Source organism: Poecilia reticulata, chromosome 12 (genome assembly GCF_904066995.2).
Source record: "Poecilia reticulata chromosome 12, P_reticulata-male-v2, whole genome shotgun sequence".
Classification (NCBI taxonomy): Eukaryota; Metazoa; Chordata; class Actinopteri; order Cyprinodontiformes; family Poeciliidae; genus Poecilia; species Poecilia reticulata.
In genome coordinates, this window is record NC_088841.1 from 23788151 (window position 1) to 23815736 (window position 27586).

At 38.7% G+C, this 27586-nt stretch overlaps 2 protein-coding genes and 1 long non-coding RNA gene across 3 annotated transcripts; 2 read left to right on the forward strand and 1 right to left on the reverse strand.

Moving 5' to 3' along the window:
• On the forward strand, nt 1-5516 carry LOC103473941 (AN1-type zinc finger protein 5-like). The gene is made up of 6 exons (XM_008424601.3): nt 1-250; nt 2501-2687; nt 2780-2927; nt 3658-3761; nt 3865-3993; nt 4565-5516. The coding sequence occupies exons 2-6, from the start codon at nt 2531-2533 to the stop codon at nt 4711-4713; spliced, it is 687 nt and encodes a 228-aa protein (XP_008422823.1). The 5' UTR covers nt 1-250; nt 2501-2530; the 3' UTR covers nt 4714-5516.
• Nucleotides 5517-6746: 1230 nt separating this feature from the next.
• Nucleotides 6747-26550, forward strand: tmc2a (transmembrane channel-like 2a). Its single transcript, XM_081613337.1, has 21 exons — nt 6747-6833; nt 6937-7106; nt 7864-7902; nt 8644-9097; nt 11072-11227; nt 11527-11617; nt 11712-11793; nt 11868-11974; nt 12657-12755; nt 20628-20770; nt 20848-20995; nt 21074-21262; nt 21343-21522; nt 22045-22203; nt 22928-23056; nt 23577-23644; nt 24261-24500; nt 25323-25448; nt 25571-25649; nt 25814-25925; nt 26012-26550. The coding sequence occupies exons 2-21, from the start codon at nt 7076-7078 to the stop codon at nt 26218-26220; spliced, it is 2841 nt and encodes a 946-aa protein (XP_081469463.1). The 5' UTR covers nt 6747-6833; nt 6937-7075; the 3' UTR covers nt 26221-26550.
• On the reverse strand, nt 24430-25831 carry LOC145554064 (uncharacterized). Its single transcript, XR_014090100.1, has 3 exons — nt 25742-25831; nt 25300-25628; nt 24430-24520 (listed from the first exon to the last, which is right to left on the reverse strand). It is a non-coding gene; the product is annotated as an uncharacterized LOC145554064 (long non-coding RNA).
• Nucleotides 26551-27586: the final 1036 nt, after the last annotated feature.

Consider the following 27586-nt stretch of genomic DNA (forward strand, 5'->3'; position numbering starts at 1 on the left):
CCCATCAGCAGAACGCCAACACGTAAAACAAAACAGATGCCAACACAGCGCTACAGACCGAGGGGCCGTAGATAACAAAATTAGCCACCATCCCAAGGTGAGGAACGTCCGAAACGAAGTAAAGAACGGAAAAAGACTCACCTAGACGGCCCTAGTTAGTTAGACCGTTAGTTAGCTTCAGGATAAGTGACGTTATTTGGTCGTGATCGCTAAACCGGCTAAGAAAAGCAGCGTTCCTCATTCACAAAGGGTAAGTTAAAACCGTCCTGTTAAATATGTTCCTACTGATTTAAACGTTAAACATATAAAGAATAATTTTAGTAATGGACTCAACTTGCGCAAAAATGCCTGAAAACACAATTTAAGCTTCAGTAGAAAGTTGTTAAAGTAAAAATCAGTTTACAGAACGGTTTGCTAGCACGTGTCGTCGGAAACTTTACATTTTCTAATTGTGAGTTTCTTTCTACGAATAATCTCTATTTCGGTCAAATAACAACTTATTACCAGCAACAACCTTCACTAGGTTTAATATAAAAGTGATTACTTTAGTATTTTTACATGTTTTAACTTGGCTAACGTTAATCTGATAGCAGCAGAAAATAATCATTAGCTACCACTGTTGCTAACAAAGCTAGCACCGTCTATTTATTTCAATAAATGATGTATCCAGGAGTACAATTTTAAGTTATTGCTTTTAATTCAACATAAACATTTCTTTCGTGAATTTAATATTTAAACAGTTGTCCTAACAAGTTTTATTAGGGGGTTTCTTCAACGCAAAGCTGTTAGCATCGGTCATTAGCCTGCTAGCATGACTCAGTGGATTTGTAGATTTAAAACGGCTGTGGCCCAGAAACCGATCAGGAAACAAATGAAAACAACACATTATGTCTCTGACTTAATTCAATTTTATTTAAAATGTTTTGGGGTTGTAATTTTAAATTTTTCTTAGCGATATAATCGGGTATTCTCCAGGCTAAAGCTAGAAAAGACTAGCTAGTGGTTCATGGAGTTCCTCATTAGAGGCTTTTGTCTCAACGATCTCCAGGTGTTGGAGTTAAATAATCTATATAATTGACGTTTTTATTTGATTTGAGCCGCTGGTATTAGTTTGAGTTATTTTTGTATCAAAATCACAGATTGATGAGACATAGCTCAAAAATAGACAACTTCATGTTGGTGATGGTATTTTATTTTTCTTTAAATTCAAATTGAAATTTTCCTTTTTAATCCCAGACTGAAATTAAATGTTTTTATTTACACCATTTTCTTAAAAGAATTGCTGTAGTTACTGATTTCTGTCAACAGGAAGGATCTTCTGTTGCTGTCTGTGTTACAGTATTACATTTTAAAGATTTGAATATATTTGGGGAGAAAAAAATAACAAACCTACAAATGATACAAGATTTATAGAGTCAAATTTGAAACCACATCATTTTAAAAAACAAATTTTGGGGGTAAATTAATTTAATTTCCCTTTGGGATCATGAAAGTTTTTTTCAATTTATAGATATAAGACCCTTTTAAATGTGTTTTATTTCTAAATTTTACTTTTTCACTCTTAACCATAAACATTATGGTTAAGTGTAAATGTGGACTGAATGAGAATAATTGAGCAAATGGGCTAAATTTATCTAGCAAAGAATGAAAGTCTTTCAACTAGAATTACAAAAATGTCATTTATGTCATACAAATTAAATGTAGGAATATTTTATTTACATATTTCTTCAGTGTTTTCTAGTTTAGTGATGATAATTTGGTTTTAAATGCATTTATTGTTTGTTCTGTATTTGATTTTCACATTATTATAAAACTATTAGACAGTCAGTGATGTCATTTATACACTCTTTAGGTCACTTTCTAAATAATTTGTGAATAAATTATCAAATATGTAGAAGAAAATTAGATAAAATAGGTACATTTTTGTTTGTAAGTAAGAGGAAAAGTTTTTCCACCTTTTTTTAGCCAGCTAACTTTTGTTTGAAAATGATAGAATGAATGAAAATGAGTTAAAACCAAAACATTGTAAGCTGATTCCTGTCTTTAGGACATTATTATATTCAGTGTTTCTGGACGTTTGTGTCCCTGGTGCCACACAGCACACCATGTACAGCCGGTTCAAATGCTAGCAAGCTAATTTTGGGTACAACCAAATATGACTGTGCTGCTACGCTAACATGTTACTGTTTATAGGGCGAGCTACGATATTATCCCTCAGGACAGACTGGCTGAAGAAGAACACAGAGCAACAGGGAGGCTGGAGAAACATGACCAGTTTTTATTTATTCTCACATAAATTCATTCTCAAAATTTTCTGACTTTTTTCTTGTATTATTTTGACTTTAGTGTATTTTTTTCTATCCAGGCCCTGTCATAGTTAGTTATGTTTAAATCTATATGTTTGTTTCTCGGCTGACCGTCCTGTAATTTCCCTGTGCGGTGACCCATCTGTCCTCATTATTTTCCCTATCTTTGGCATGAATCTGTTTTGCATCTCCAGGATCTGTCAGTCAGTGGCGGACATTTTGCCATGGCCCAGGAGACCAATCAGAGCCCGGTTCCCATGCTGTGCGCCACTGGCTGTGGTTTCTACGGCAACCCCAGGACCAACGGCATGTGCTCAGTTTGCCACAAGGAGCATCTGTCGAGACAGAACAACGGCGGCGTCGGCTCTCTGAGCCCCATCGGTGAGAACCTCAGCTTCTCTCCGCTCACCTGCTTTACATTTTTACTCAATCTTGATCCTCCATCTTGATTCTCCATCTTGTTCCTCCATCAGGCAGCAGCTCCACAGCCGAGGAGTCCGCCATCCAGAGTTTAGAGGACACTTTGAACAACGCTGCAGCTGCCGCCGTCGCTGCTGCAGAGGAGGCGGCTGAGGCAGCGGCGGCGGCGGCGGCTGCCTCCGACACCGCAGATCCTCTCAGGTAAGAACTTCCTGTTGAAGCTCTTTCACAATAAATTGTATCCAAACAACTTGAGTTTGAAACTCCTCACAAACACTCAAAATTTTTTTTATTCAGTAATTTTATTATGTAGTCTCAAGAAGTTATTAGCGCTTTTCAAGCAGTTTTTCCTTCCACTCAATTTTCTCATTAAATTATAATATAAAATGGGTCCCGTTGAGTCTCATTTTTCAGATAAAATTTTGAAAATAACCTTTTAATCAGTTATAAAACATGTTTAATCAATCACACATTTCTGTTTTTTATAGGCTTTATGTAACGTTCTAATTTTAAATGTCATTTTTATTAACTGAGTGGAAAAATCATCGTGTTTAACAGAAACAAAAGCTTCCAAACATCTAGCTGTGTAATTGAGCTACATAATGTATTTCACATTGTGGTAAATTTCCTAAAATAATAATCTCATGTGTTGAGTTTCTGTATCGAAACACTTTAGAAATCTGGTTTTATAAAGTTTCAAATAAAAAATCTAGGATGTGAAATTTAGTTTCCTCCTGGTTTGAACAAGTGTAGGAAAAATATATTTTTAAATAAAAATAAATTATGATTTATTTTTTTACATTCTAGTTCATTTTCTGAATTAAGTTGAGGATAAAAAAGAACAGAGAAAGTCTGAGGAGAAAGTGAGAACATGAAACCCTTTTCTACTTCATGATTTGTTGCTCTTCCTCCTCCTCCTCCTCTTCCTCAGTGGGAGTTCGGCCGCCGCCGCGGTAACGCAGCAGATGAATGAAATGAGGCTCTCGTCTCAGGAGAAACCGGCATCAGGGAGCAAACTAGAAGACACAGAAGCAGGTTGGTACCGGAAACGGAGCAGCAGGTTTTAATCAGAATCATAATCATCATGTTTTTATACAGATCACTTTGAACGTGTTTTAAAATCTGTTTGTGTCTCCAGTTGTGAATCAGCCGCCCAGTTCGGTTCCTCTCCCCTCCACTGCTGGCAGTGAAGAAGTCGGACCCTCTGAACCCACCAAGCCCAAAAAGAACCGCTGCTTTATGTGTCGCAAAAAAGTCGGCCTCACTGGTGGGACAACGTGACGGTTTCACTGATTCTGTCTTTACGTGTTTCTGCTTCACCTGATTTCAGCTTTTTCTTTATATAGTTTCTATTTTTAGGCTCTGAAATATTTTTTGCTTTTAAGTAAATTTCTTCCAAGTGATTCTTGCAGTTTTTCTAAAACCATGTTTTGAGTTTTTATGCTTTTTCACGTTTTACTTCTTTTTCCAAAAGCAAAAAAACCCCAAATGTTTCTGTTGGTGCAAATTTCACTCTACAGAAATATTTTCTGCATCAAAAAAAGTAGCAGCGCAGCGTTTAAGGGAGAATAAACGCTGCAGGTTTTACAGTTTTCTTTAAAACTCTTGAGTTCAGCCATGTCACCTTCCTCCATATTGAATAGTTTCACCTGTTCAGCTCCTGATGCGTTCGTTCATTCAGACGTTTAGCATTCTGACAAGGAACTGCAGGTTTTTTTTTAGTCGTAAATAAGAGTCTAAATCCTTCCATCCTGATTTTCTTTTCTTTTCTTCTTCCTGATGTTTGTCTAAAATCCCGTCCTCATATCCTGGTAATAAATCCGGTCCGTCTCTTCCAGGTTTCGGCTGCCGCTGTGGGAATCTGTTCTGCGGGGTCCACCGCTACTCCGACAAACACGACTGTCCGTACGACTACAAAGCCGACGCCGCTGCCAAGATCCGTAAGGAGAACCCCATGGTGGTGGCCGAGAAGATCCAGAGAATATGAACGCTGTTGGACTTTTAACAGATTTCAGAACACGGACCTGAACTCGGCTTCTCTTCCTTCATTCTCCCTCTGGTTCCGACCCGGTTCACATTTTCTGTTAACAGGATTTTTCTTCTTCTTGTCGTGATTTCTCGTCGGCGTTTGGAGCTTTAATGCTGGCTGAGGAGGAGGCGGATTAAGCTGTGGCTTCCCTTTAAAAACATCCTGCTGATGGCTTCCCGCTCCGGTTTTTCTGATGAAATCTGCCCGGTAACATCGCCAACTCGGACTATTGGGCTGAAATCTGCCCGGTAACAGCGTTAGCCCGGACTATCAGGCTGTCTACGCTTGCTCTCTGCTGGCTTGAGTAGCAAAATAGATTCGATTAACCGTCTGGATTTCTGCCAAGACACAAACCCACAACTCTGATTCCTTTTCGGAGACATTTTTGCCAACATTTTTGCTTCACTTCCTGTGGCGTTGGGCTCTAACCGAGTCCTCAAACCGTTCAAGACCGATTGTTGCCGTTGTTGTCAGTTTGTACGACTCGTTTCGGAAGGGGTTCATCTTTCACCTGTTGTTTTTTGTTTTTCTTTAAGAAGTGACGTTGTTGGGAAGCGATGATTTAACTGATTGGTGGTTGAAAGTTTTACGGTTTCCATTCATTTTGTTTCGTCTGTTTTTGGGTCTCACTGCTTTTAAAACAAAAAAAAATCCCTCTTAGTTCTAAAAGTTTGTACATTGTATTTATATTCTGCAGTGTGTGTGTTTAATCTTCCGTTATTGTATTATGTAAATAAATTATGTTCACAAATACATAAAAAGGAATGTTTGGTCATTTTTAAATGTGGTGTAGATTAACATCAGTTAATTTATTTCAAGCTGTTTTCACACTTTAATAATTGAGTTTTTTCTACCACTCAATTTTCTGCTATAGAAACAAATACAATGACTCATTTCAGAAGCTGTAATTATTTTTCTATTTATACCAGTTTATGTCTATTAAGGGTCAAAATTGATCCTGTAAATGTTTTAATGACCATTAAATGGAAATAACTTCAATTTTTTTACCAATCATAAATGTGACTTTTACGCCACCTGGTGGCCAATCAAACCTTTTCTGAAGGTGAATTTCAGGAGAAAAACTTTTTGATTTGTTTAAAATCCCAGCTGAATATTTCTGCCCTCAGTGAAACTTAATTTAACTTATTTAGAGAGAAATTAACAGAAAATTTAAGCTTTTCTTTTTGGAAATATTTATTTTAGGAAATCTTTACTTGGCTGACCTTGTCTTCACCGGAGGTGTCAAAGGTCAGCTGGCTGTGAGAACAGTCATGGATAATGACTGTGTAATCGAGTCATTATCCATGTGAAACATGAACTCTGCTCGGTTTTTAACGAGGCGTTCTGCAGCTCAACTTTCTCACCTTCCTCTTCACGATCTCATCCAAACTGCACCAAGAGAAGAAGAAACTATGGAAAGCCATGTGTGCCACAAATCAACACTTTTATCATGCATCTGTTCAGAAAGTCACACAAAAAAAATTGGCGGTTTGTGACTCTTATTAAAAAAAGTCAAAAATCCTGTCAAAACATCTATAAACGGTGTAATTTTTAGAACATAGTCTTTTGCCATATTTTACAGCTTTCTGAGCCATAAACTGGCATTTTTTGTGAATTTTTAGCCAGACTTTTTAACTGATGAAACTTGTGGCACTTTTGACCTTCCATAATCAACTCTCAGATGCATGACCAGTATAAACGGTATAATTGTTAGAACATAGTCCTTACAATAGCGTAAAAAGCGTAGTTTTGACAGGATTTTCACCCTATTTTACTGCTTTCTAAGCCATAAACCGACATTTTTTGCGTGACTTTTTGTGTTTAAAAAAAAACTTGCGATTTGTGGCACTTTTGGCCTTCCTTAGAAGCCTCTCAGATGCAGAGCCACGTGCTCGTGTTTAGAGCTCACTAAATGAGCCTCTCACAGGGAAACCTAAACCTTCATTAAAACTTTAAGATGGCTGCCGCTGTCCTCTCGGGTGACAGACCGAGTGAGAGTGTTTCAGCGACTCTTTACCAACTTTTTGTTCCCAGGAAAGGAACACCCTGTCCCGTACCTGTCCATTACACCTGGACAGGTACGGGACTGCCTCCTTTTCACGACCCCCCACTCTGAGAAATAAAGCTGAGGTTTTACTTTATCACCTTTTTTTTTTTTTTAAATTAATTTATTTTTTACAGATCTGCACCTCACAACAAAACGCCCTTTGTCACCTGCGTGCGGCCGTCGCCATGGTAACAGAGCTGTTAGTCACCTGAGTTGGGCTCGGGCGGGAAGCCGAGGCAGAGCAGACGGAGGGCGACGGAAAGAGAGAGGATCATGCCGAGAAGAAGCGCAGCGGCTGAGGACGGTGAGGCGAAAACTGGAATCTGCCTTTAATTTAACCACGTTTCATTTGAAATATGCTCGATTTTGTTTTGGGAAGATTTCTAAATTATGAGTTTGGTTTGCAGCTGATTATTTTTGATTGATTTCTTATTTATTCAGTCGCTTACTAAATTATTTGTTATCTTAGGCAGAGTAGGTAAAAAATTTATTTTAAAAAATCGGAAAATTTGAGAACTGCTTATTTTTTTCAGACTATTCTCAGAAATATTCAAGGAAAAAAAAAACTGGAGATTTATGAATGAGAAAAATCAAACATTTACTATTAAAACCCCCCAGGAATTTTTAGATTAATCTAAGAAATTTTCTGGAAAAAATCTTGGAAATTTCGGAGCTGCAAAAGAGAAAATTTGTAGAAAAAACCCCCTGAAATTTTGAGGTTAATTTGAGAAATTTGTAAAGTAAAAAAAGTTGGTGCCACTTTCAGATTTTTTTCACTAATAACATGGAAAATGTGTTTTTACATGTGAAGTAATCTGCCAGTGGAACTGGAACTTTTTCATCAATATTAAATTATTTATGTAAAACAAGAAGCTGATAAAATGTCACCTCTAAGCAAGTTTTACTTATTTCAAGTGTGATGAGATATTTGCAGCAGAAACCAAACAAAATATGATTTTGTGCTTTTGCAGTTTATATTTTTCTATAAATTCTGCATACAAGTTTGTCAAAATGAATCCTTTAATAAATAAAACTTTTCTTTCATCCACGGTTTTCCTCAGTTGAAATCGATATAGATGAAGATGTGACCGACAGCGATGGTGAGTAAAAAAACTTTTATAATTTGATCACGATGTCGGCGTATTAAGGGCCGTTGTAGATTCTTGAAAAAAAGTACATTTCCACCAAAATAATCAGAAACTTTGAGGTTAATATAAACATTTCTGAAGTTTGAAAAGTAAAAAAACTTGCTGGAAAAAAATGGAAAATTTGAAATTTATCTCAAAGTTTTTTATTGTAGAAAAAACAAATTTCTGAGTTCGAAAAATCCCCAAATTTTTTTTACAAAAACTCAGAATTTAGAGATTTATCTTTTAAAATTTTTAGAAAATAACTTGGAAACGTCTGAGTTTGAATTTTATTTAAATTTTGAGAGGTTTTTTTTTATTCTGAGCTTTATATCGAAATGTCTGTTTTTTTCAACCAAACTCAAAAAATTTCCAAGTTTTTTTAAAATTTTTTTAGAAAATTTCTGAAATTAACTTCCAAGTTTTCTGCAATTCTTTCTAGCAAATATTCAACTCTGAAATTTCTAGAAAATTCTAGAAAATTTCTGAGATTTATTTAAGAATTTCTGAGTTGTTTTTAATTCTGAAATTTGTCTCAAAATTTGTATCTTCAAGCAAATATTCAAACTCAGATTTTTTTCTCTAGAAAATTCCTGATTAATCTACAAAAAAGTTTTTTGGCAGAAATTTGCTCCTTTTTTCTGTCTAAATTGGCTCTAATTTGCTTCTGTAGCTCAGGATTTCATATTGTGTTTAATGTGATTTAATGTTTAGACGGCGGCAGCCGGAAGAGAGCGAACAGGAGGCCGGCAGGTGGACGAGGAGGAGGAAGAGGCAGAGGAAGAGGAAGAGGTAAGAAGGCCGGCAGCGATGAAGAGGACGACGATGAAGATGAAGCTCCAAAGGGGCGAGGAAGAGGAGGAAACAGGAGGAAGCCCGCCAATAAACGGGGCGGGGGTAAGAACAACGATGATGATGATGACAGCGAAGATGAGTCTCCTAAGAAGAAGAGAGGAGGAGCAGCGAACCGGAAGAAAGGCGGCAAAGCTCAAGACAGTGATGAAGACGACAGCGACGATGGGAAAGGAAAGAAAGGAAAGAAAGGAGGGAAGAAAGGAGGGAAGGAGGAGGAGAGCGGGAAGGGAAAGAAAGGGGACGCCAAAGGAAAAGACAAAGGGAAAGATAAAGATGACGACAAGAAGAAGAAGAAGAAGAAAAAGGGTGACAGGTAGGAGAATGTATTAATATTAAACCTTCACCTCCCCTTTAATCAAACATGCTGCCCTCTGGTGGATGATCTGAGTACTACAGTCGGTCCTTTAAAGGTGACCCATTATTCCTCTCTGAACAGGTTAGAAAACAACATTTTTAGATAATAAGCTTTTATCTATACAACTGTACATCTTTGAGAAGCAAAAGTGGAACCTCCTGCACAACCAACAAGAATGCATCAAGTGATTTCTGGATGGCAAGTCAACAACAAAAGACTTTGTCTTTTCCAGCAGCCATTGTACAGCGGTAAAACCAGCTAACGAAATGTGCTGGAGCTCTGCTTTGCTTGCTAGATAACGGGCTGAACTCTGCTGAGGCTGCTAGGTAACAGGCCGAACGTCGCTGGGGTTGCTAGGTAACGGGCGGAACTCCGCTGGGGTTGCTAGGAAACGGTGCCGCGTGATTTGTGATATTACATTCAGGAGGTTTTTGAAGCTACTCGTTTTTCAGACACCAAAAAGCATCAATTTATAACCAAAAACTAGCAGAGTGTTTTTCTTTGAAAACATTTAATTTTTTTTCAGTTCAGGCTTAGAAAAAGGGATGTAGTAACAAAAGTTGTGCAAGTTAAATAAAGGTTTAAAATCTGTGTGAACTAGAGATGTGCCGATCAGGTTTTTTCCTGCCGATACCGATTCCGATCACCGATATCGTTCACATTATTATTTTTTTTAATCATAAACACTACCGGTTACATTATGTGGAAAAAGGAACCATGAATTCACCTTAATTTAGACAAAAACTTGTTTTTAATAACTTTTTCCAAGAAAACTAAACAAAACAGGCATTGTGCAAATTGTACTGCTATCGGTAATACTATCTTTAACAGACTGATAACATATGGAGGCTCTGAAGAGGCTAAATAATGCAAAGAGCCAAAATAAAACCTCTCAACATTGCCAAAAAAATGCAAGTATAAAACTTAACATTCAAAGGCAAATACAGGATCCATTACAATAAACAATCCAGAGTTACTGAATGAAAACTTCCTGATAGCATGGCGGCTAGCTGATTACTGCTAGTTCTGATTGGCTGTTTCTGTCTGAGCGGAGTAATTATGCAAAACAGGGAGAAGATCAATTATTATTTTAGAGATTATCTGTCTCATGTTAGGAAAGCTTTAATACGTATGTAAAATGTATTTTTTAGGTTAGATGCTGCAGCTTTAAGCTGAGGTTTGGTGTGAGAGTCACTACCAGGTGGAGCAGAAGCGGCGCTCCGTCTGTGAAATATTACTACCTGTAGCGCGTAGCAGCGGTTCAACAGCGAGAGCAGAACCAGCGTCTTACATCGCAACTCAAAGACTTAAATCATTTTGCGGGTTATTTGTTTAGCTTTCTGACCGTCATGCTAATCCGGGTGAGTGTTTGTAGCTGTGCACTGCTTTACCTGCTATCTGATCCTCCATATGTCTTTTTTACTGCAGTGAGCCTCGATGTAGCCAAACTTCGTCAAGTATGGCATTGTTTTTATGTCGTATTGAATTCGTTGTGTTGATGCAGTTTGACCTGCTTCAATTTTCTACCGCAACACGCAAACTTCCCCATTCACTCAGTGCGTTATAGTTCCACATCGCTTAGGATTTGTTGCTGCGCGTTTGCGCAGTGAAGGAAAGAGGAGACCAGCTGCACAGGCAGGCTGAGAAATGAGAAGCAGGTGATCGGTTTGTGTGATCGGCAACAAGAGACCGTGATCGGTGATCACCGATCATACACTTTTTCACTTTTTCATCCTTATGATCGGTGGCCGATCGATCGGCACACCTCTAGTGTGAACATAAATTTATCAATATGACTGTCATATAGCTCCATACAAGTTGTTTTCCTAAAATGTATTTTCTGGTCACTTTTAACAGACTTTGCTTTAAACTGGGAAGCGAACGTTAAATTTCTTACGTTTAAAAACTAACTTGGCTCCATTTCTCCTGCAGTTCGTCGGACTCCAACTCGAACTCAGACGAGGAGGAGGAGTCCATGTCGGAGGGGGAGATGGCGCGGCTGATGGAGGAGGTGGAGGAGAAGAAGAAGCTGATTGCCACCATCAGAAACAAGCCTTGGCGGATGAAGCGGAGGCTCGTTCTTTTAAAGTAACGTCACAAAAACTCAGATTCTTCAATGTTTGTGTCAATGTGAACAGCGCCGGACCAAATCAATGCAACTTAAGCAGCTGCTTAGGACCTCCACACCACCAGGGGGCGCCCAAGAGCATCAAGTTAATAGCTAATATATATACATATATATATATATATATATATATAATAAGCTAAAATTTATTACACATTTAAAAATAATGTTTTTGAGGTTTTTGTGTGCAACTGTTATAAACCAACCACTGCATCATCTGCATATTGTTGGAGTTTATTGAGTGTTATATGTTGCTCTGCAGGGAAGCTCAACAATTTGTGGATAAGTTTGAAGGCGCTCTGGGGAAAGGAAAAGGCAGGAAGTGGTACGCCTACAAAGTGATGATGACCAAGGTTAGGATAAAAAAAAAAACAGCTAAATTTTGTCTTATTTTCTTTGATTTAGCTTTCGTTTTCAGACTATGTGCTTTGTCATGTTTTGTTTTAGAAATGGATTAAGTTTCAGAGAGATTTTGAGAATTTCAGAACAGCCTGCATCCCCTGGGAGAGGAAGATTAAAGAGGTGGAAAGTAAGTTTAGTTTAACAGAAAACGAATCGGATTCGGTAAACGCCATATTTAAAAATGTGTTTCTGAATCTTTAGGCCACTTCGGCTCATCAGTCGCTTCTTACTTCATCTTCCTGCGCTGGATGTACGGCATGAATCTCGTCCTGTTTGGTCTCACCTTTGGACTCGTCGTCATTCCTGAGGTGAGTTACTACAGTTCAGAAAGTTATTGTAAACAGACAAAAGGAGTACATTTCTGCCAAAGAACTACCAAAAATCTTTGATGAATCTCAGAAATTTTCTAGAAAATAACTTGAAAATCTCTGGGTTTCAAAGGTCTAAAATTTTAAAGAAAAAACTCAGGGATTTTAAGATTAATTTCAGAAATTTCTATAAAAAAAGTTGAAAATTTCTGAGATTCAAAAGTTGAAATTTTTCTTAAAAAAACCAAAAAAAAATTAGTTCCATATTAGTAATTGTCTAGAAAAAAAACGTGGAAATTAAAGGGTTTAAAAAGTTCAATTTGATAAATAAGACTAACATTTTTAGATTAATTTCAGAAATTTTCTACAAAAAAGTAAAATTTCAGAGCTGAGTTGAAAATTTGCTAGAAAAAAATCTGAACTTTTTAGATTAATCTCATAATATTATATAATATATAATATAATAAAAAACTGTGAAAAGTAAAAAATGTACAACTTTAGAAATAAAAAAAAAATCCTTGAATAATTTTGACTTTTCAATCCCAAACATTTCCAAGTTATTTTTCTTCAATTTGTTTTCATATTTTTCTACCAAGTTTGCGACCTTTCACACTTAGAAATGTAACCTAACAGGCCGTTGTAAAAAAGAGAAGAAATTAACTTTTTACATCAAACTGTCCAGGTCCTCATGGGTCTTCCTTATGGGTCCATTCCCAGAAAGACGGTACCGAGAGCAGAGCAGGACACGGCTCAGGATTATTCAGTTCTCATGGACTTCAATGTGAGTATAAGAAAAGACATTTATTTCTTCCTTTCTTTATATTTTCCTTCCAAGCAGAAGAACTGCCCTTATCATCGGTTCTTTAGGGTTGTGTTAGGTATTTTCTGAAACCTAGATGGAAAAAGAGAACCACAGACAACGTATATGAGTTTTTAGCCAAGCATCTGCAGAAGGAGAAGACACGGTGAGCTGCTCTTACGAGCCGTTCACAGAGCGTTCTGCCAATCTTTGGGTAGAGCTTGTCTTTTATTATCAAACTTCAAAGTGGGAGGATAGGCAAGATAGACAGCAGAGGAAACAGCTGAGGTCGTAAAACATTTTACCTAAACACAGCAAAGGTCGTAAAACAATTTAACATCTGTCCCATGATCTGAGCCCGGTTCAAATCTCGGTCAAACTGTTTCACATGAAGATAACAGGCAGCTGTGACTTCCAGGTCAGTTCACACATACAGTTTAAAGAGGAGAACACTTTAACCTGAACAACAAAATGATAATACCAAAAAATCCCTATCATTCCCCCCTGTTTATCATTTTACCATGTGTATAAACTGTAGTCAAAAGCCAAGCATAGAAAAGAAAAGAAACAAAATAGAACCAAGAAATGCAAAATATATACATTTTTTGTCCTAGTCCAAACATAAAAATTACACAATGAACATAATGAATAAATGAAATAAACAAAAACAAAAGAAAGAAACAGCAAAAAATCAAATGCAGTTTTCTCATCCCTAACACCACTTGTTTTCACATGTTTTTTGGTGTAGGAATCATTCAGCAAATGAATTAATCCGTTCAGTGATTACAGAACATCATCATTGTTCAGAAAATCGTCAGAATCTCGAAACAAGTCATCTTCATTCGTCTCATAGGATGCCTTTGCTAGCTGATAACTGACAACAGTTGTGTTAATTGTCTTAAACATCATACTTCGTAGGTATGGAATAATGCAACCCTGAAAAGGACAGAACAGAACCGAAACAATCAGAATAGGTGTCACGAGCTTCAACAGTAAAGTCCACCATGGACCAGACATGAACCATGAAAACAAATCAAAAAAGAAAAATGTGATCCTTGCGTAGCACCGTCTACACAATGTTTAAGTTCCTCCAGGCCATGTAGAGCATCAGAAATAGTTCCACCAGTTCCTGTTTCGTCAGGAACACGCTGGGCCAATGATTTTACAAACACCTCCCTGAGAGGCTGTGAGCAGGTCCAGCACAACACGATTTTGCAAAACCATGTTTCTCAGTTCAGTCAGCCCTCTCATGGAGCCGTTTGCCAGCCGGTGTGTGCTGTTGATGAGTTGCAGTAATCCATATCTGTTGATTTCAACGTGGTCCTGAACTTCTCCTAATCCAACTCCTGGGAACATGCTCTGCATGAACTTTTCACCTCCGGTCCAAATCCTGATTTCTCATGGAACTCCAGTGTCTGTTGTGAGGCCTCCCCAGCGTTTGACCTCAGGCATCACGCTTGGAGCGGGCAGCCAGAATGTGTCGTCCTTTCCCGATGATTACAATCGGGTACAGGAAGTACCAGCCTGCCATCACCCGTGAACCATAGTCTCCTGGCACTATGGTACTGCACAGCGTTGTCTCCTGTCGTCCAATGTCCGATCTGTGATGTTGAAACTCCTCTCCTGAAGCATGTTGTCACAGTCTGGGTTGTCCTTCCAGACTTTGCAGTGTGGAGTCATCCTTTGACCCCTGCAGGCTGTGCAGTCGATGAAATCCTGTGTCGGTTCACAGTGGGTGTAAACTTTGTTACACAAGTTTCAAGGTAACATCCCAAGAGAAACATGTCCGTTGTTGAACATGCAGCTCCTCAGAGACCCGGGTTTAGCTCCTGCTAAAGAAATGGTCTCTGGTATTTTCCATGCGGTTAGTGGAAATGGAAATACGTCAGCATTAAAGGAACAGTTCATAGATCCAAAAAGTTCCTTCGCGGCATCTCCTATCCGAAGTAGAACAGAATAGTCATTTTTACACCATTTGCATCCCTTAGGCATGGGGACGCTGAGTCGTGGTTGTGTGCTCAGGCCATAGAGACACATCTGTTTGTCATCAGTGATGTGTCCTACACGCAGACCTGAGTTGTGTGTGGCGATTGGCAGCTGCGCACACACATAGCAGTCCACAGCATGTCCCTCGTACGCGGTTCTATTCATTAGTTTCCACCACAGGTTGATGCTGCAGTCACAGCGCAGTAGAAGATCCATCTGGCATATGGAGTCCCCATTGCTGCTCGGCGCACAGAGATGTCAGAACCCCCAAACTAAAGACGGGGGAATCTTAAGCGTTTCTTCACCGGGTTTGAGACGAGCTACCCTAAAAAATAGCCCCCCTTTGAAGTCCGGCCTTCCTCCCTCCGCCTACTTAGGGGTTCAAACACTCTCTGCAGCTTGCAGTGACTTAGATGTATCCAGCTGCAATCTTTACGGCTGTTTGGTGTGGTCATCAGCACCTGGAAGGGTCCTTCCCAGCATTTGATGACCTTTATGTAGACCCAGTTTCCTGGCTGGATGGGGGTGGTTTTATTTATTTCCTGTAGAGGAGAACAGTCAGACGGCAGTAAATTTGCATTTAACACCTCTTTCTGTTTCAGGATCCTGATCATATAATCTACCAATGTTTGTTCTTCATCAGCTTTCTGTAAGTCTGGAGCAAACAGAGGTAATATGTAAGCTCTCCCATAAATTATTTCAAAAGCAGGCTTTGCTGGAACTACTTCAACTCTTTTAGAAAAAGCATCAATCATCACCAAACAATATTTATGTGGTCCACTTTGTGTGAGTTCAATAAAGTCCATATGCGTTGTTTGAAATGGATGAGGGTTTTGGGAAACTTCCTCTTCTTGGTCTAATGTTTCCTTGAGGATTGTTTCTGACACAAACTGGACATGCAGTACAAAAAGTTTTTAAGTAAGAATTGAATCCATATGCTGTTGTAGCATAGAGATCATCCCCCCTGTTGACACATGACAATGTCCATGTGTCAAAATCGCTGCCGCTCTAAATAGAGAGTTTGGAAGGACCGGCTTCTATTTACTGAAAAAATGTTATCATCATTCAGTGTCGCCCCTTTAGTTATCCACATTTGTTTTTCTGCGTTTGGAGCATTATCTTGCATGTCTTTTAACACAGCTTTGTCTATTACTTGAGGACCTTCTGTCTGTATTGAGAAATTGTCTCCCCCATGCTTCCCAGTTGCAGCTTCCTTTGCTACTTTATCAGCTAATCTATTGCCATTTGAAACCTCATCCTGTCCCGTGGTGTGCGCTGCACACTTACAAACTGCTAGTTCAGCTGGTAAATGTATGGCCTGCAAAAGATTCTTAAGCAAGGATGCATGGGTGACTGGTTTCCCTGTAGATGTTATCAAATTCATCAAAGCATAACTCTTTCTAAATAAAAATGACCATCCTGAAATTAAACCAAAACCTCAAATCCTCTAATTTTCCATTTCTTTTTGAATTTATTGACTATCAATCAAATCTGGATTAAAATGTTCTAGACTGAAGTCTAGAAAATGTTGCTTTTAATCACAATCATCAGTTTTTAGTAGCCGTTTACAAGGTTGCTTAAAGTCTCAGACTTTCCCTTAACCTCGCATGTCAGACAAGTTTACAATGTAAGTTTTTTATATTGTAAATTAAATGGTCAATAATTTTATCCGTTACTCAATTTTGCAGAAAAATTTCTCTCGTCTCAAAATAATTGTCAATCATCTCAATATAAAATACATAAATACAATCCCAATCAATCTGTAGATTCTTTATAGAATTAAACTCTAAGTTAAGTGTTTCAGTTAAATGCAAAGAAATACTTCATAGTATTTCAACACTGCAATATCAATTAAGTTCAACACTTAGATATGTTTAATTTAGTTCCAAACTTGTATATTTATTTCAAAGAAAATAAAACATTTGCAAATCATTATTAGCTTTGAATCTAATCCTTTTTAGTTGGTGTAATTTAGCCGTATCACACTCAGTTTTTTTTTTTTTTTCTTTCTTAACTTTTAACCATTACAGTTTTTTCCTTCACAGTTTCCCAATCTATGGCTCGTGGGCCCTAAGAGGATCACTGGTCCTTCTGTTAAGGACTGAGTTAATGGGTACAAAATGAAAGATTTTTATCTAACATTGTACCTTAAAACCTTCAAAATGTTCTTTTCTAAATAGATAATTCCTTCCTGCTAGTAAGTAAGCAAGCAAGTCCTCATTACTGTAGCAGTGTGTGTATCACAGCAGTGTGTGTGTATAACTTATCTCGCATTTCTCCTGTCTCACTTCTCGCTTCCGGCTCCTGCTGCTGGCGTCGCTGCAGCTGGTCCCCCCTCTGTCTCTTCTCCTGCTCCCTGTCAGTCCAACTTGCCGGTGTTGGATTATTTATAAGTTGTCCAGACCGTCCCTTTGTCCACCAATGAAACAAGCGGCAAACAGTTCAGTTTGCTGTCTTTTTCCAAACGTCTAGCAGGACTCCATACAGTAGTTTTGCTGCATGGCAGTTCCCAGATGTCAAGGAATTAGGACCAGTGGACACTTTAGTGCTTTCAGTGTCCAGTTGGTAGAAATCGTCCTGTCCTTTTTCGCTTCTTTATCAACTGGCTGGTGATGAAAGAGGGAGTCATCTGATTGGCAGGACAGATCTGAGCTGAGGTCAGAGGTCAGACGCAGCGCAGCGAGGCTCAGACAGAGGAAAAGGAAAGAAGCAAATAAGAGTCAATTATAACTTTCTTTTCTTTTCATCGTATAGCTTTTAGCCACTTATTATCCAACTTTTTAAGAAGTCATAAACCATTTCCTTATTCAAACACATATAAACATGAAACATGTTAAAAGCTGTAGTCTCTTTCATCATGTTCACCATTAACTTGTAAAATGTAGAATGTACGTTTAAGTTAACTTCATCTAAGACACGTCTCACCAGAGAACAATGGATTTCTCTAAATTTGTTGATCTCAGTGCTGCAGACTGTGAAGTCAGCGGGCAGCCCTCCTCTCAAGGCCTAAGAGAGTTGCTGAGGCTGGATATTGTCCAGGTCGGTACCTTACTCTGACCGCTGACCCCTCCAGATATACAGCCAAAAGATCATGGCACCAATTCGGTGTTACTCTAAATTATGACACTATACATTAAACATCGTTCTCTGAGGAGAATTTTATTATTTAGTTTTATTTTTCCTGCTTTTCCTCCTTCAGGAATGTCATGATTCCACTTTTAGCATACAAAGAAGTTGTTCCCATGTTTTTATTTCAGTGAGACCTCTCTTTACTGGTTTTTCTTTAAAGGTGTAGGAATGCTCAAAAAGAAAAAACAAAACAAACATCCGTATTTCTTAAAACAAATTATTTCTCACTTGTGAGGTTTAAACCAAATTTTTTAGTAACATTAAAAATTATTTTGCATACACTGATTTCTTACAGGAATTCAATTTCTTTTATGGTTTTACTTAACGTGTCCCAAACTGCATGCACATGTCTCTAGCATTTCATCAATTTGGTCTGGTGGTTTGTGTTTTTGGGGTGTGGTAGAGTCTGATCAAGCTGAGGAGTTTAGCCTCTGCCGTCTTCTTCCTCCACCACCCCTTCTGTTATTCCATCTATTCTTTTTACATTCTTTCGCCCAGTGATCAAAATCACCACAGTTCCAGCAACCTTCTGGATCTTTTGGAGGATTATTTGGTGTCCCATTAAGGGGTCTCCCTCCCCTCTGACTGCCTCTGCCTCGTCCCCTACGGGGGCTTTGGAACAAGGCAGAAGTTTCTAATTCTTCAATATCATCTATATGAAAAACAATAATAGCAGAAATGCTTGATTTATTGTCTGCTGGGACTGGAGCAGACGGAACGGCAGCAGCGGCTGGGGGTGGGGTGGCTGCAGGAGCCTGCGTTCCCTGCAATGTTATGGCCTTTTCTCTGCCTGCATTGAGTTCATTATCTTCTGGTTTTACAAATAAGTTTTTAAGTGCTGCTCTTTTTTCCATTTTGACATGTATGTCATGCCACCAAGAAGTCTGGACAGCGTAATTTTCATCCCTTCTTAGATCCTCAGCAAGTGAGGAATTACAACATTTATTTCCCATTATTTCAGTACTGCAATTAGCTTACAAAGGCTTGATATTTTGTGCTTTTTCTTCAAAGAGAGTGCTCTAAGTGAGCGCTTAGTGTCCCCTGAAGAACAGTCTTCTAGGCCAGACTAGTTCTGGTCCGGTTCTTCACCTAGGATTCTAATTCCGAGGACAGAAAGTTTACTCTCAATGTTGAGCACCATTCACACTTGCACACACACAAAAAAATAATATTCCCTGCTACGCGAGGATCCCTTTAAGGGCCACCTCATCCAGAGGGGGACTCTAAATTACCCCTCCTTCCTTTTCCCTGCCTACGCGAGGATCCCTTTAACCCTAGGTTTTGTACTTCATGACGATCATCCTAGTTCTAAAAAGATTAGAATTTTCTGACTTTTGTTCTTTTTTTTTTTTATTTTTTTATTTTTTTTTTTGTCAGGTTTCATAGGGTCAAAGAGATTTCCTCATCCAGAGAGGGGCTCTAAAATACCTCTCTTTCCTTTCCCTGCCTACGCGAGGATCCCTTTAACCCCATATGTTATGTAAAACAAATGACCTGGCAAATTTTATTTATTTATTTATTTATTTATTTATTCTTCTTGCTTTAAGACTATTATTGATGGGCCAGGCTTTATGGGGTCAAAGAGATTTCCTCATCCGGAGAGGGGCTCTAAATATACCTCTCCTTCCTTGGGACTCAAACCCGATTTTGGGACTCAAACCCGATTTTGGGACTCAAACCCGAACAGCTATTTTTACTCACGTTTCTGTTGGTTCGTTTTGTCAGTTCGGATCTCGTCAATCCGTCGTTGGCAGACAAAGTTGGACCTAGGACGCTGGCCTGGCGAAGAATTCACTTCCCGGGACTTTGTTTCCAGGTTCTGTTGACTCTGGCCGTGCACGGTTTCAGCGCGTCGTCCTTTGTCTGTCAGCGAAACGGGTATGTTGAGATCCGGGTCACGGCACCAACTGTTAGGTATTTTCTGAAACCTAGATGGAAAAAGAGAACCACAGACAACGTATATGAGTTTTTAGCCAAGCATCTGCAGAAGGAGAAGACACGGTGAGCTGCTCTTACGAGCCGTTCACAGAGCGTTCTGCCAATCTTTGGGTAGAGCTTGTCTTTTATTATCAAACTTCAAAGTGGGAGGATAGGCAAGATAGACAGCAGAGGAAACAGCTGAGGTCGTAAAACATTTTACCTAAACACAGCAAAGGTCGTAAAACAATTTAACATCTGTCCCATGATCTGAGCCCGGTTCAAATCTCGGTCAAACTGTTTCACATGAAGATAACAGGCAGCTGTGACTTCCAGGTCAGTTCACACATACAGTTTAAAGAGGAGAACACTTTAACCTGAACAACAAAATGATAATACCAAAAAATCCCTATCAGGTTGCAAAAGGTTTTACTTTTTGCTGTTACAAACGGTCCAAAGTGGGACTGTTTGTCCCACATTTACGCAAGATTATTTGTTGCTTTATCGGTTGAAACATTCTTACTTCAGTGATTAGTGCACAACAAAAAAGTTAGCTGTGCTAACCCTAAATCAGTAATCAGAAACATTAGTTTAGGTAACTCTAAAGCTCTACATAAATAAGGTATTTAATGGAAGCTAATGCTAAAGCTCTTTATTCAATGATGTGACCAACCCAATTGGATGGAAATCCACCCAATCTGGCAACATTGCCCAAATCTTCTACTCAGAAGATGAGAAGACTTTGACGCTTCCATAAGAGAAAGCTACCATACCCACTGGGCCAACTCCCTGCTGTTCTGAAAACCCTTCTCTACCTTTCAGGGATACTGTAAATACTCGGTCCTGTTCTACGGATATTACGACGACAAGAGAACCATCGGTCCGCTAAAGTTCAGGTTGCCTCTGTCCTACCTTTTGGTGGGAATCGGGAGCTTTGGATACAGCCTGATGCTGGTGATCCGGACGTGAGTCTCCAGAACCTCACCTCATATTCAATGGCCAAAGCCAATTAGTGGCAGTCTATTTCTGGTTGGTTGTTTAGAATGGCTAAAAACGCCGACGTTGGCGGAGGAGACGGAGAAGAAGGCGAGTTCACCTTCGCCTGGAAGATGTTCACCAGTTGGGACTACCTCATCGGCAATGCCGAAACCGCCGACAACAAGTACGCCTCCATCACCACCAGCTTTAAGGTACCTCACAGCCTCTGGGATGACATTCTCAGACCACAACTTTGACCAACCGCCAACGTTGTTTCTCGGTAAGAACAGGAATCCATCGTAGACGAGCAAGAGAACCAGAAGGACGAGAACATCCACCTGCGGCGGTTTCTCCGGGTTCTGGCCAACTTCCTGATCACCTGCAGTCTTGGCGGCAGCGGCTACCTCATCTACTTTGTGGTGAAGAGATCGCAGGAATTTGCCACCAGGGATGACCTGAGTTGGTACGAGAAGAATGAGGTAAAGAAGTTCTAGATACACAAACCCGGAGAAAACAAAGACTCCTGGTTTCTGCTGATGGTTGTGGCGTGTCTCACCAGTTGGAGATCATCATGTCCCTGCTGGGTTTGGTGTGTCCGCCTCTGTTTGAGACGATCGCCGAACTGGAGGACTACCATCCTCGAATCGCCCTGAAGTGGCAGCTGGGACGCATCTTTGCCCTCTTCCTGGGAAACCTCTACACCTTCCTGTTTGCCCTGTTTGATGAGGTCAACAGTAAGGTATGCTAGCGCTAATGCTAGCTGCGCTTTGGCCATTTTGCTGTTTTTACCAAATGATGCAGCAGATAATTGAATGTCTCAGTAAAATGTTTCACATGTGGATGCAACAAGACAGATGTTCCCAAAAAAACGTTAGCCACTGAAAAATTCAAGATGGCCGCCACGGTCAACAAGAAAATATATTTTTGCTCTAGATTTGCCAATATTTGTCACAGATGAAAAAAAGTTGAAAACTTGCTAGAAAAATTTCTGAAATTTTGAGATTAATCTTTAAAAAAAACTTAAAAATTTCAGAAATTTCTGACAGTTTATCATTGAGTATCATGTGACTGGATTATACTGGTATCCAGTTAGTTTAGGGTATATATCTGTATCACTGGAGGCTAACTGGATATGTTTGTCTTTATAACGTAGTGAAAATGTTCCACACAGAACATCAAATAAAAGTTTTTGATGCATTTAAGCCTTTTTTCTCGCCGTTATTAGAAACCTGACCACTGACTGGGTTGTTTTTCCTTCCAGCTGGAGGAGGAACAGTCCATCAAGAACGCCTCCATCTGGGCCATGAAGGAGTACTATGCTAACTACACACGTATGCTCAACGATTCGGACGCCACTCCGCCTCCCATGAGCCCGGCCGACGTCATCAGAGGACCCTGCTGGGAGACGCTCGTCGGCATAGTAACGATAACAACGTTTATCTTTCATAACATTCATTATTTTACCGTGAAAGTTTGTTTTAGTCAGAAATTTAAGAGTAAAAAATATTTGGTAAAACGTTTACTGAAGTACTGAATAACTGATCAATCATTTAATATTTAATATTATCATCAGACAGAATGAAATACAAAGTTAAGTGGAGATTTTGGTATTTTAAAGACAAAAATGACAATAATTCATATAAATATCAAAAATAGCGAAATCAGGCTAAATAAATGTTTCCAAATCAATTTCTTCCAATAAAATTTTTATAAAACTTTAACACAAACTGCAGGTCTGTGATTGACTTAATCAGTTACTTGGTACTTAATTAAACTTTTAACCAAATTTTACTTTTACTCGAGTAAATTTTCTGGATTTTCTACTCACTGAATGAAAAACAAATAAGTTATGAAAGTTTAAGTCTCAAAAGTTGTTATATTGAAAGAAACTGATTTGTAAAAAATTGTCTTTTGCATGATTTTGCTTTTTGCTACAGCTTAAGAGTAGAGATACTTTATAGTAAAATTACTCAAGTAAAAGTAAAAGAAAAAGAAAAAAAGTAAATTTTTTTCAAGAGTTACTCAGGTAAATGTAACTAATTGCTATCTGACTCTGGTTTTTATGCTTTTACGCTGAAGTATCTCAGTTTTATATGAAATGCAGATGAAATGTAACTGTTCCTGTAAATCCTGCTGTGCTGCAGGAGTTTGTGAAGCTGACCGTCTCAGACATCCAGGTGACCTACCTGACCATCCTGATCGGCGACTTCGCCCGCGCCGTTATTGTTCGGTTCCTCAACTACTGCTGGTGCTGGGACCTGGAAGCTGGTTTTGTAAGTCACTGGAAACACTGGTTTGTATTGGAGAAACACATAAAATACACACAGAGTTTATCTGCATTCTGACTGAAATTTGCATCAGATGGGAGTTAAACCTGGACAATAAAGGTTTCATGCTAAAGTTGATCAACCTGAAGTTGCTGGAAGGTTTTTGCTTTGAATAAAAACTGGTAATTAATAGCACAAGTAGGACGATAAATCGTCCCAGAAGTTATCGCAATAAACGATAATATTGTTGTTTTGAGACCATTTTCAAGATATAATGCAAGAACACATTCTTAACGAAATTTACCCCTTTGTTGTTTTTTTGTATTTGCAATGGCCCTAATAATTGTAGTATTTAAACACCAGATCTTATGTGAAATATATTTTAGTCTCACTTTAATTTCAGGTCCAAATAATTCTCTAAATATAATTCAATACACCTGTAAATATCTCAGGTGGAACCACTGATTGTTTCATTTATCTGTCTTGTTGGTAATTGTTTTGGTAATTGTTGTCTGATCACTTTCAGCCGTCGTACGGAGAGTTTGACATCAGTGGAAACGTTCTGGGACTGGTCTTCAACCAGGGGATGATCTGGTAAAAACTAAAGACGTCGTCAGAGTTTAACTCCTCTCCATGTTTCTGTTCATGGTTTGTTTCATTATGATAAAGTAGAGTCATTAAAGAGGCAGTTTCATAAAAAATAAACTTATTTTAGCTTTACATCATGTCATGATGTTATTAGCACATCAAAAACAAACCTGGAGGGTTGCTTTGGTTTTTTTCATGTTCGAAATGTCCTTTAATCTCCATGACAACCATTCAGCTGTGTAAAACTCCAGGATGGGGTTAGCTCCACCTTCGAGGCATAGCTCCTCCCCCACTCTGCTCCTTCAGACTAGCCAGCAGCAATTAGCAAACACCTGCTGAGCTCATTATAGGAGCTACTTCTCTGGTAAAATGGTTGTTAAAGGGTTAATAGAAGAGCCATGTTGGGAAGGCGGAGCTTCAAAAAGAGCAGGAGTTTCTTAAAGAGACAGAGATCCAATTTCAAGGTGTTAAATTACAAATTCCATTTCTTTTAAGTCATATGTGATATATGTAGCATTTTAATTACAACTGAAGGTTACTTGATTTTGCTATTGGATCATTTTTCTCAGAAATCTGACTTTAATCTTGAGTTTAGAGTCACATTTGCGTTTTCCTCTGGCAGGATGGGAGCGTTTTACGCCCCGGGGCTCGTGGGCATCAACGTGCTCCGCCTCCTCAGCTCCATGTACTACCAGTGCTGGGCCGTCATGGCCACCAACGTCCCACATGAGAGAGTCTTCAAAGCCTCCAAGTCCAACAACTTCTACATGGGGCTCCTGCTGCTCATCCTGTTCCTGAGCCTGCTGCCCGTCGTTTACACCATCATGACGCTGCCGCCTTCGTTTGACTGTGGACCCTTCAGGTAAACAAAACCAGCCGAGGCTTTAAGAGGGCAGAGAACACAAATATTATATTCTAAAAAATTATTAAACAACAACAAAAAGAGTAAAAGTAACCCTGAAATTTCTGAGTTTGAAAAGTCAAAAATCTGCTAGAAAAAATGAAATTCTGAGATTAATCTAGTCTAAAATTCTTGACTTTTGGAAATTTTCTGAGTTTGAACAGTTGAAAATTTTTGAATTGGAAAACTCAAAATGATGGTTTTTCAAGGAGAAAAATGACAAATTCAAATAACCTGAGTTGAGTAAATGTAACTGATTACATTTACATTTGAGTAACTTTTTTGAAAATTACTTTTATTTTAACTACTTTTACTTGAGTAATTTTATTATGAAGTATTTCTGCTTTTACTTTAGTAAAAATTTCTGGATTTTGTTCCCACTGAATAAATAATAAACATGTTTTAACCAAAAATTCACCAGACACAGACACACACCTGAAGGTTTTGTTAAAGTTTTATATTAAAAGAAACTGATTTAGAAAAAAATTATTTTGCCCAATTTTATTTTTTGTTACTTATATTGTTTTTTTCATCTATAAAATTAAAAAATTTCCACTTAAATTTATATTTTGACGAAAAAAAATTTTTCCTGGTGGATTTTTGTTTTTTCTTCATTCACTGGGTACAAAATCCAAAAGTTTTACTCAAGTAAAAGTAGAAATACTTCATAATAAAATAACTCAAAGTACAGCGTAGTCAAAGTAAAGTTATTTAAAGAAGTTACACCAGTAAATGTATAAGAGTAAATGTAACTAGTTACTGGTTGTCTGCGTGTCTCTGCAGTGGGAGGGCGAAGATGTTCGATGTGATCATGGAGACGATCAGGTTGGACCTGCCGGCCTTCATGGGGACTCTGTTCAGCTACGCAGCGAATCCCGGACTCATCATCCCGGCTGTGCTGCTCATGGTGTAAGTGAGGGTGTCAAACTGGAGGCCCGGGGGCCACATCCGGCCCGCCAAAGCCTGATCTACACTCACCAGTCAAATCAAAGCCAAAGAAACGGTTCTTTAATCCAGTTTCTCTCTTCCAGGTTGGCCATCTATTACCTGAACTCAGTCTCCAAAGCTTACCAAAACTCAAACATGGAGCTGAAGAAGAAGATGCAGATGGTGAGTAGAGAAATGGCTTTAATGGTGAAAACGTGTTTTTATCCAACAGGAATCACTTAATGTCTGTCCAGTTATTAAGGAAAAGTTGTTACCTCCCTGCTTCCCTTTCCATTGTTGGCTAAGCGTTTAACTTTTCATTTTTCCCTCCATCTCTTTGTGTCCAGGCCCGTGATGAAGAGAAGAACCGGAGAAATAACAAAGACAGCACCAACCAGGTCATGAAAGACCTGGAGGACCTGCTGCCCAACCGGTCCCTCAGCCCACCGTCGGAACCTGGTCAGTCACACCAGAACCACCGTCACGGCTAATGAGAAGGAATGTTAGCAGCTAAACATTAACTAAAGCCAAGTTTTCCTTTGCAGAAAAACCACCAGAACCAGAGGCGAAACCCACCAAAACTAAACCTGGTTCTGCTGGTAAAGGAGTAAACTTACAGAAGGATGTGGCTCTGGCTTCTTCCAACCCAAACGCTCGAGGACCGGTAGACCGGCCACCAGGGCCAAGAGGACCTGGGCCGGGTCCGGGTGCTGGACGGGGCCGAGGCCGTGGGAGAGGAGCCCCTCCCAGTTAATATGATGACCAAAACAAGAGAACAAATTAGACAAAGTAAATATATATATATATATATAAACTAATTTATTGTTAAAATTTGAGTGTAAATATGTAACATCCACTACTATAATGAATATAAAGAAAAGTCATGCAAAAATATTGTACTTTAATTGAAACATTAATTTGTCCTTAAATTATGTTGCTAAGTTGTCAGCCTGCATGATGACTGACATAGAAAGTAAATTGTTTTGTGCCTTTTCTAATTTGTCATGTTTATATATTTGATGTCTGAAGATGTTTAAACTACAGTGGAGAAAATATGTTAATTAAACATGTCTGTTTTTTTTTTTAACAAATATGTTTCTAATTGGCTCGTTGACATGAAACACAACAGGCATGGACTTCAACCCAAGTAACCCGCACATTCATGGTTGATTGATTTGATTTAAATAAATCGTAAAACAAATGATAAATAAAAGGCAAGTGCTATTTCTGCTAATTTCTTTTGCTTTCTATGCCTTTTTTGCAGTGTTTTCAATACATAATCCATAAATTAAACTCCATATTCCTTTTGTAACCCGCAATTAGTCAAGGACTTTTATTTTTGCGGGCCCACTTCCTGTGTTGCCCCAAACTCTGCCAGTTTATTTAAAGCCTCCAACCTGTTTCCACGGTGATTGTGGCTTGTTGTTGGCGTCTTTCTCACAAACTGATGCAAATCTGTGAACCCACTGACTTGATTCCTTGGTGAGTTGGTTATCTGATAGTAGTATTGCTTAGTGATGGGCAGATGAAGCCTCATGAAGCAATGAAGCTTTCCAACCCTTTGCTTTTCAAAAAACTTAATTACTCGATGCTTCATTCATTGCTCACTAGTGACATCTGCTGGTGAAACTAACAGCCTTGTCACTCAGTTGGATCATACTTCCAAAAACTACTAAATGCAAAGTTTTCATTAAACTCATATTTAGTAACAGGAGAATCAATGAAACCATATTTAATTGTCATATGTTTTAATTATTAAAATTATTTGTAGCCAATCTAATCCTGGTTTATGTTGAATGTCAGTGGTTGTGTTGGGTTTTCTTTTATGTCAGACTGATTTGACAATAAAGACATTTGATGTTTTAATGTCTTGGGAGTGCAGTGCATGTTGGGGCGTTCATTTTATCTTGGATTTCTAATTGGCTCTGATCCCTTATATTTGGCTAGATTTTAAATTTTTTGTTCTGCAACAGGATTAAATCTGTTTCTGCTGTGAAAGACTGATATATCTTTGCTAATCAGACTACAAATAATAATGGAACTTTGCAGAAGGTGAGAAATTAGGAGGTGGAGGGTTAATTATTGTTATCAGAAGAATTTTATTGTGAGTGATCGTCTCA

What these genes read in the sequence shown, in the direction of transcription:
- LOC103473941 (XM_008424601.3), top strand. Translation starts at nt 2,531, where the DNA reads ATGGCCCAGGAGACCAATCAGAGCCCGGTTCCCATGCTGTGCGCCACT. An exon ending in CGGCTCTCTGAGCCCCATCG is followed by an intron (nt 2,688 to 2,779) that starts GTGAGAACCTCA and finishes TTCCTCCATCAG; the next exon opens with GCAGCAGCTCCACAGCCGAG. An exon ending in CAAAAAAGTCGGCCTCACTG is followed by an intron (nt 3,994 to 4,564) that starts GTGGGACAACGT and finishes CGTCTCTTCCAG; the next exon opens with GTTTCGGCTGCCGCTGTGGG.
- tmc2a (XM_081613337.1), top strand. Translation starts at nt 7,076, where the DNA reads ATGCCGAGAAGAAGCGCAGCGGCTGAGGACG. An exon ending in CGGAGGCTCGTTCTTTTAAA is followed by an intron (nt 11,228 to 11,526) that starts GTAACGTCACAA and finishes GTTGCTCTGCAG; the next exon opens with GGAAGCTCAACAATTTGTGG. An exon ending in TTGATGAGGTCAACAGTAAG is followed by an intron (nt 21,523 to 22,044) that starts GTATGCTAGCGC and finishes TTTTCCTTCCAG; the next exon opens with CTGGAGGAGGAACAGTCCAT.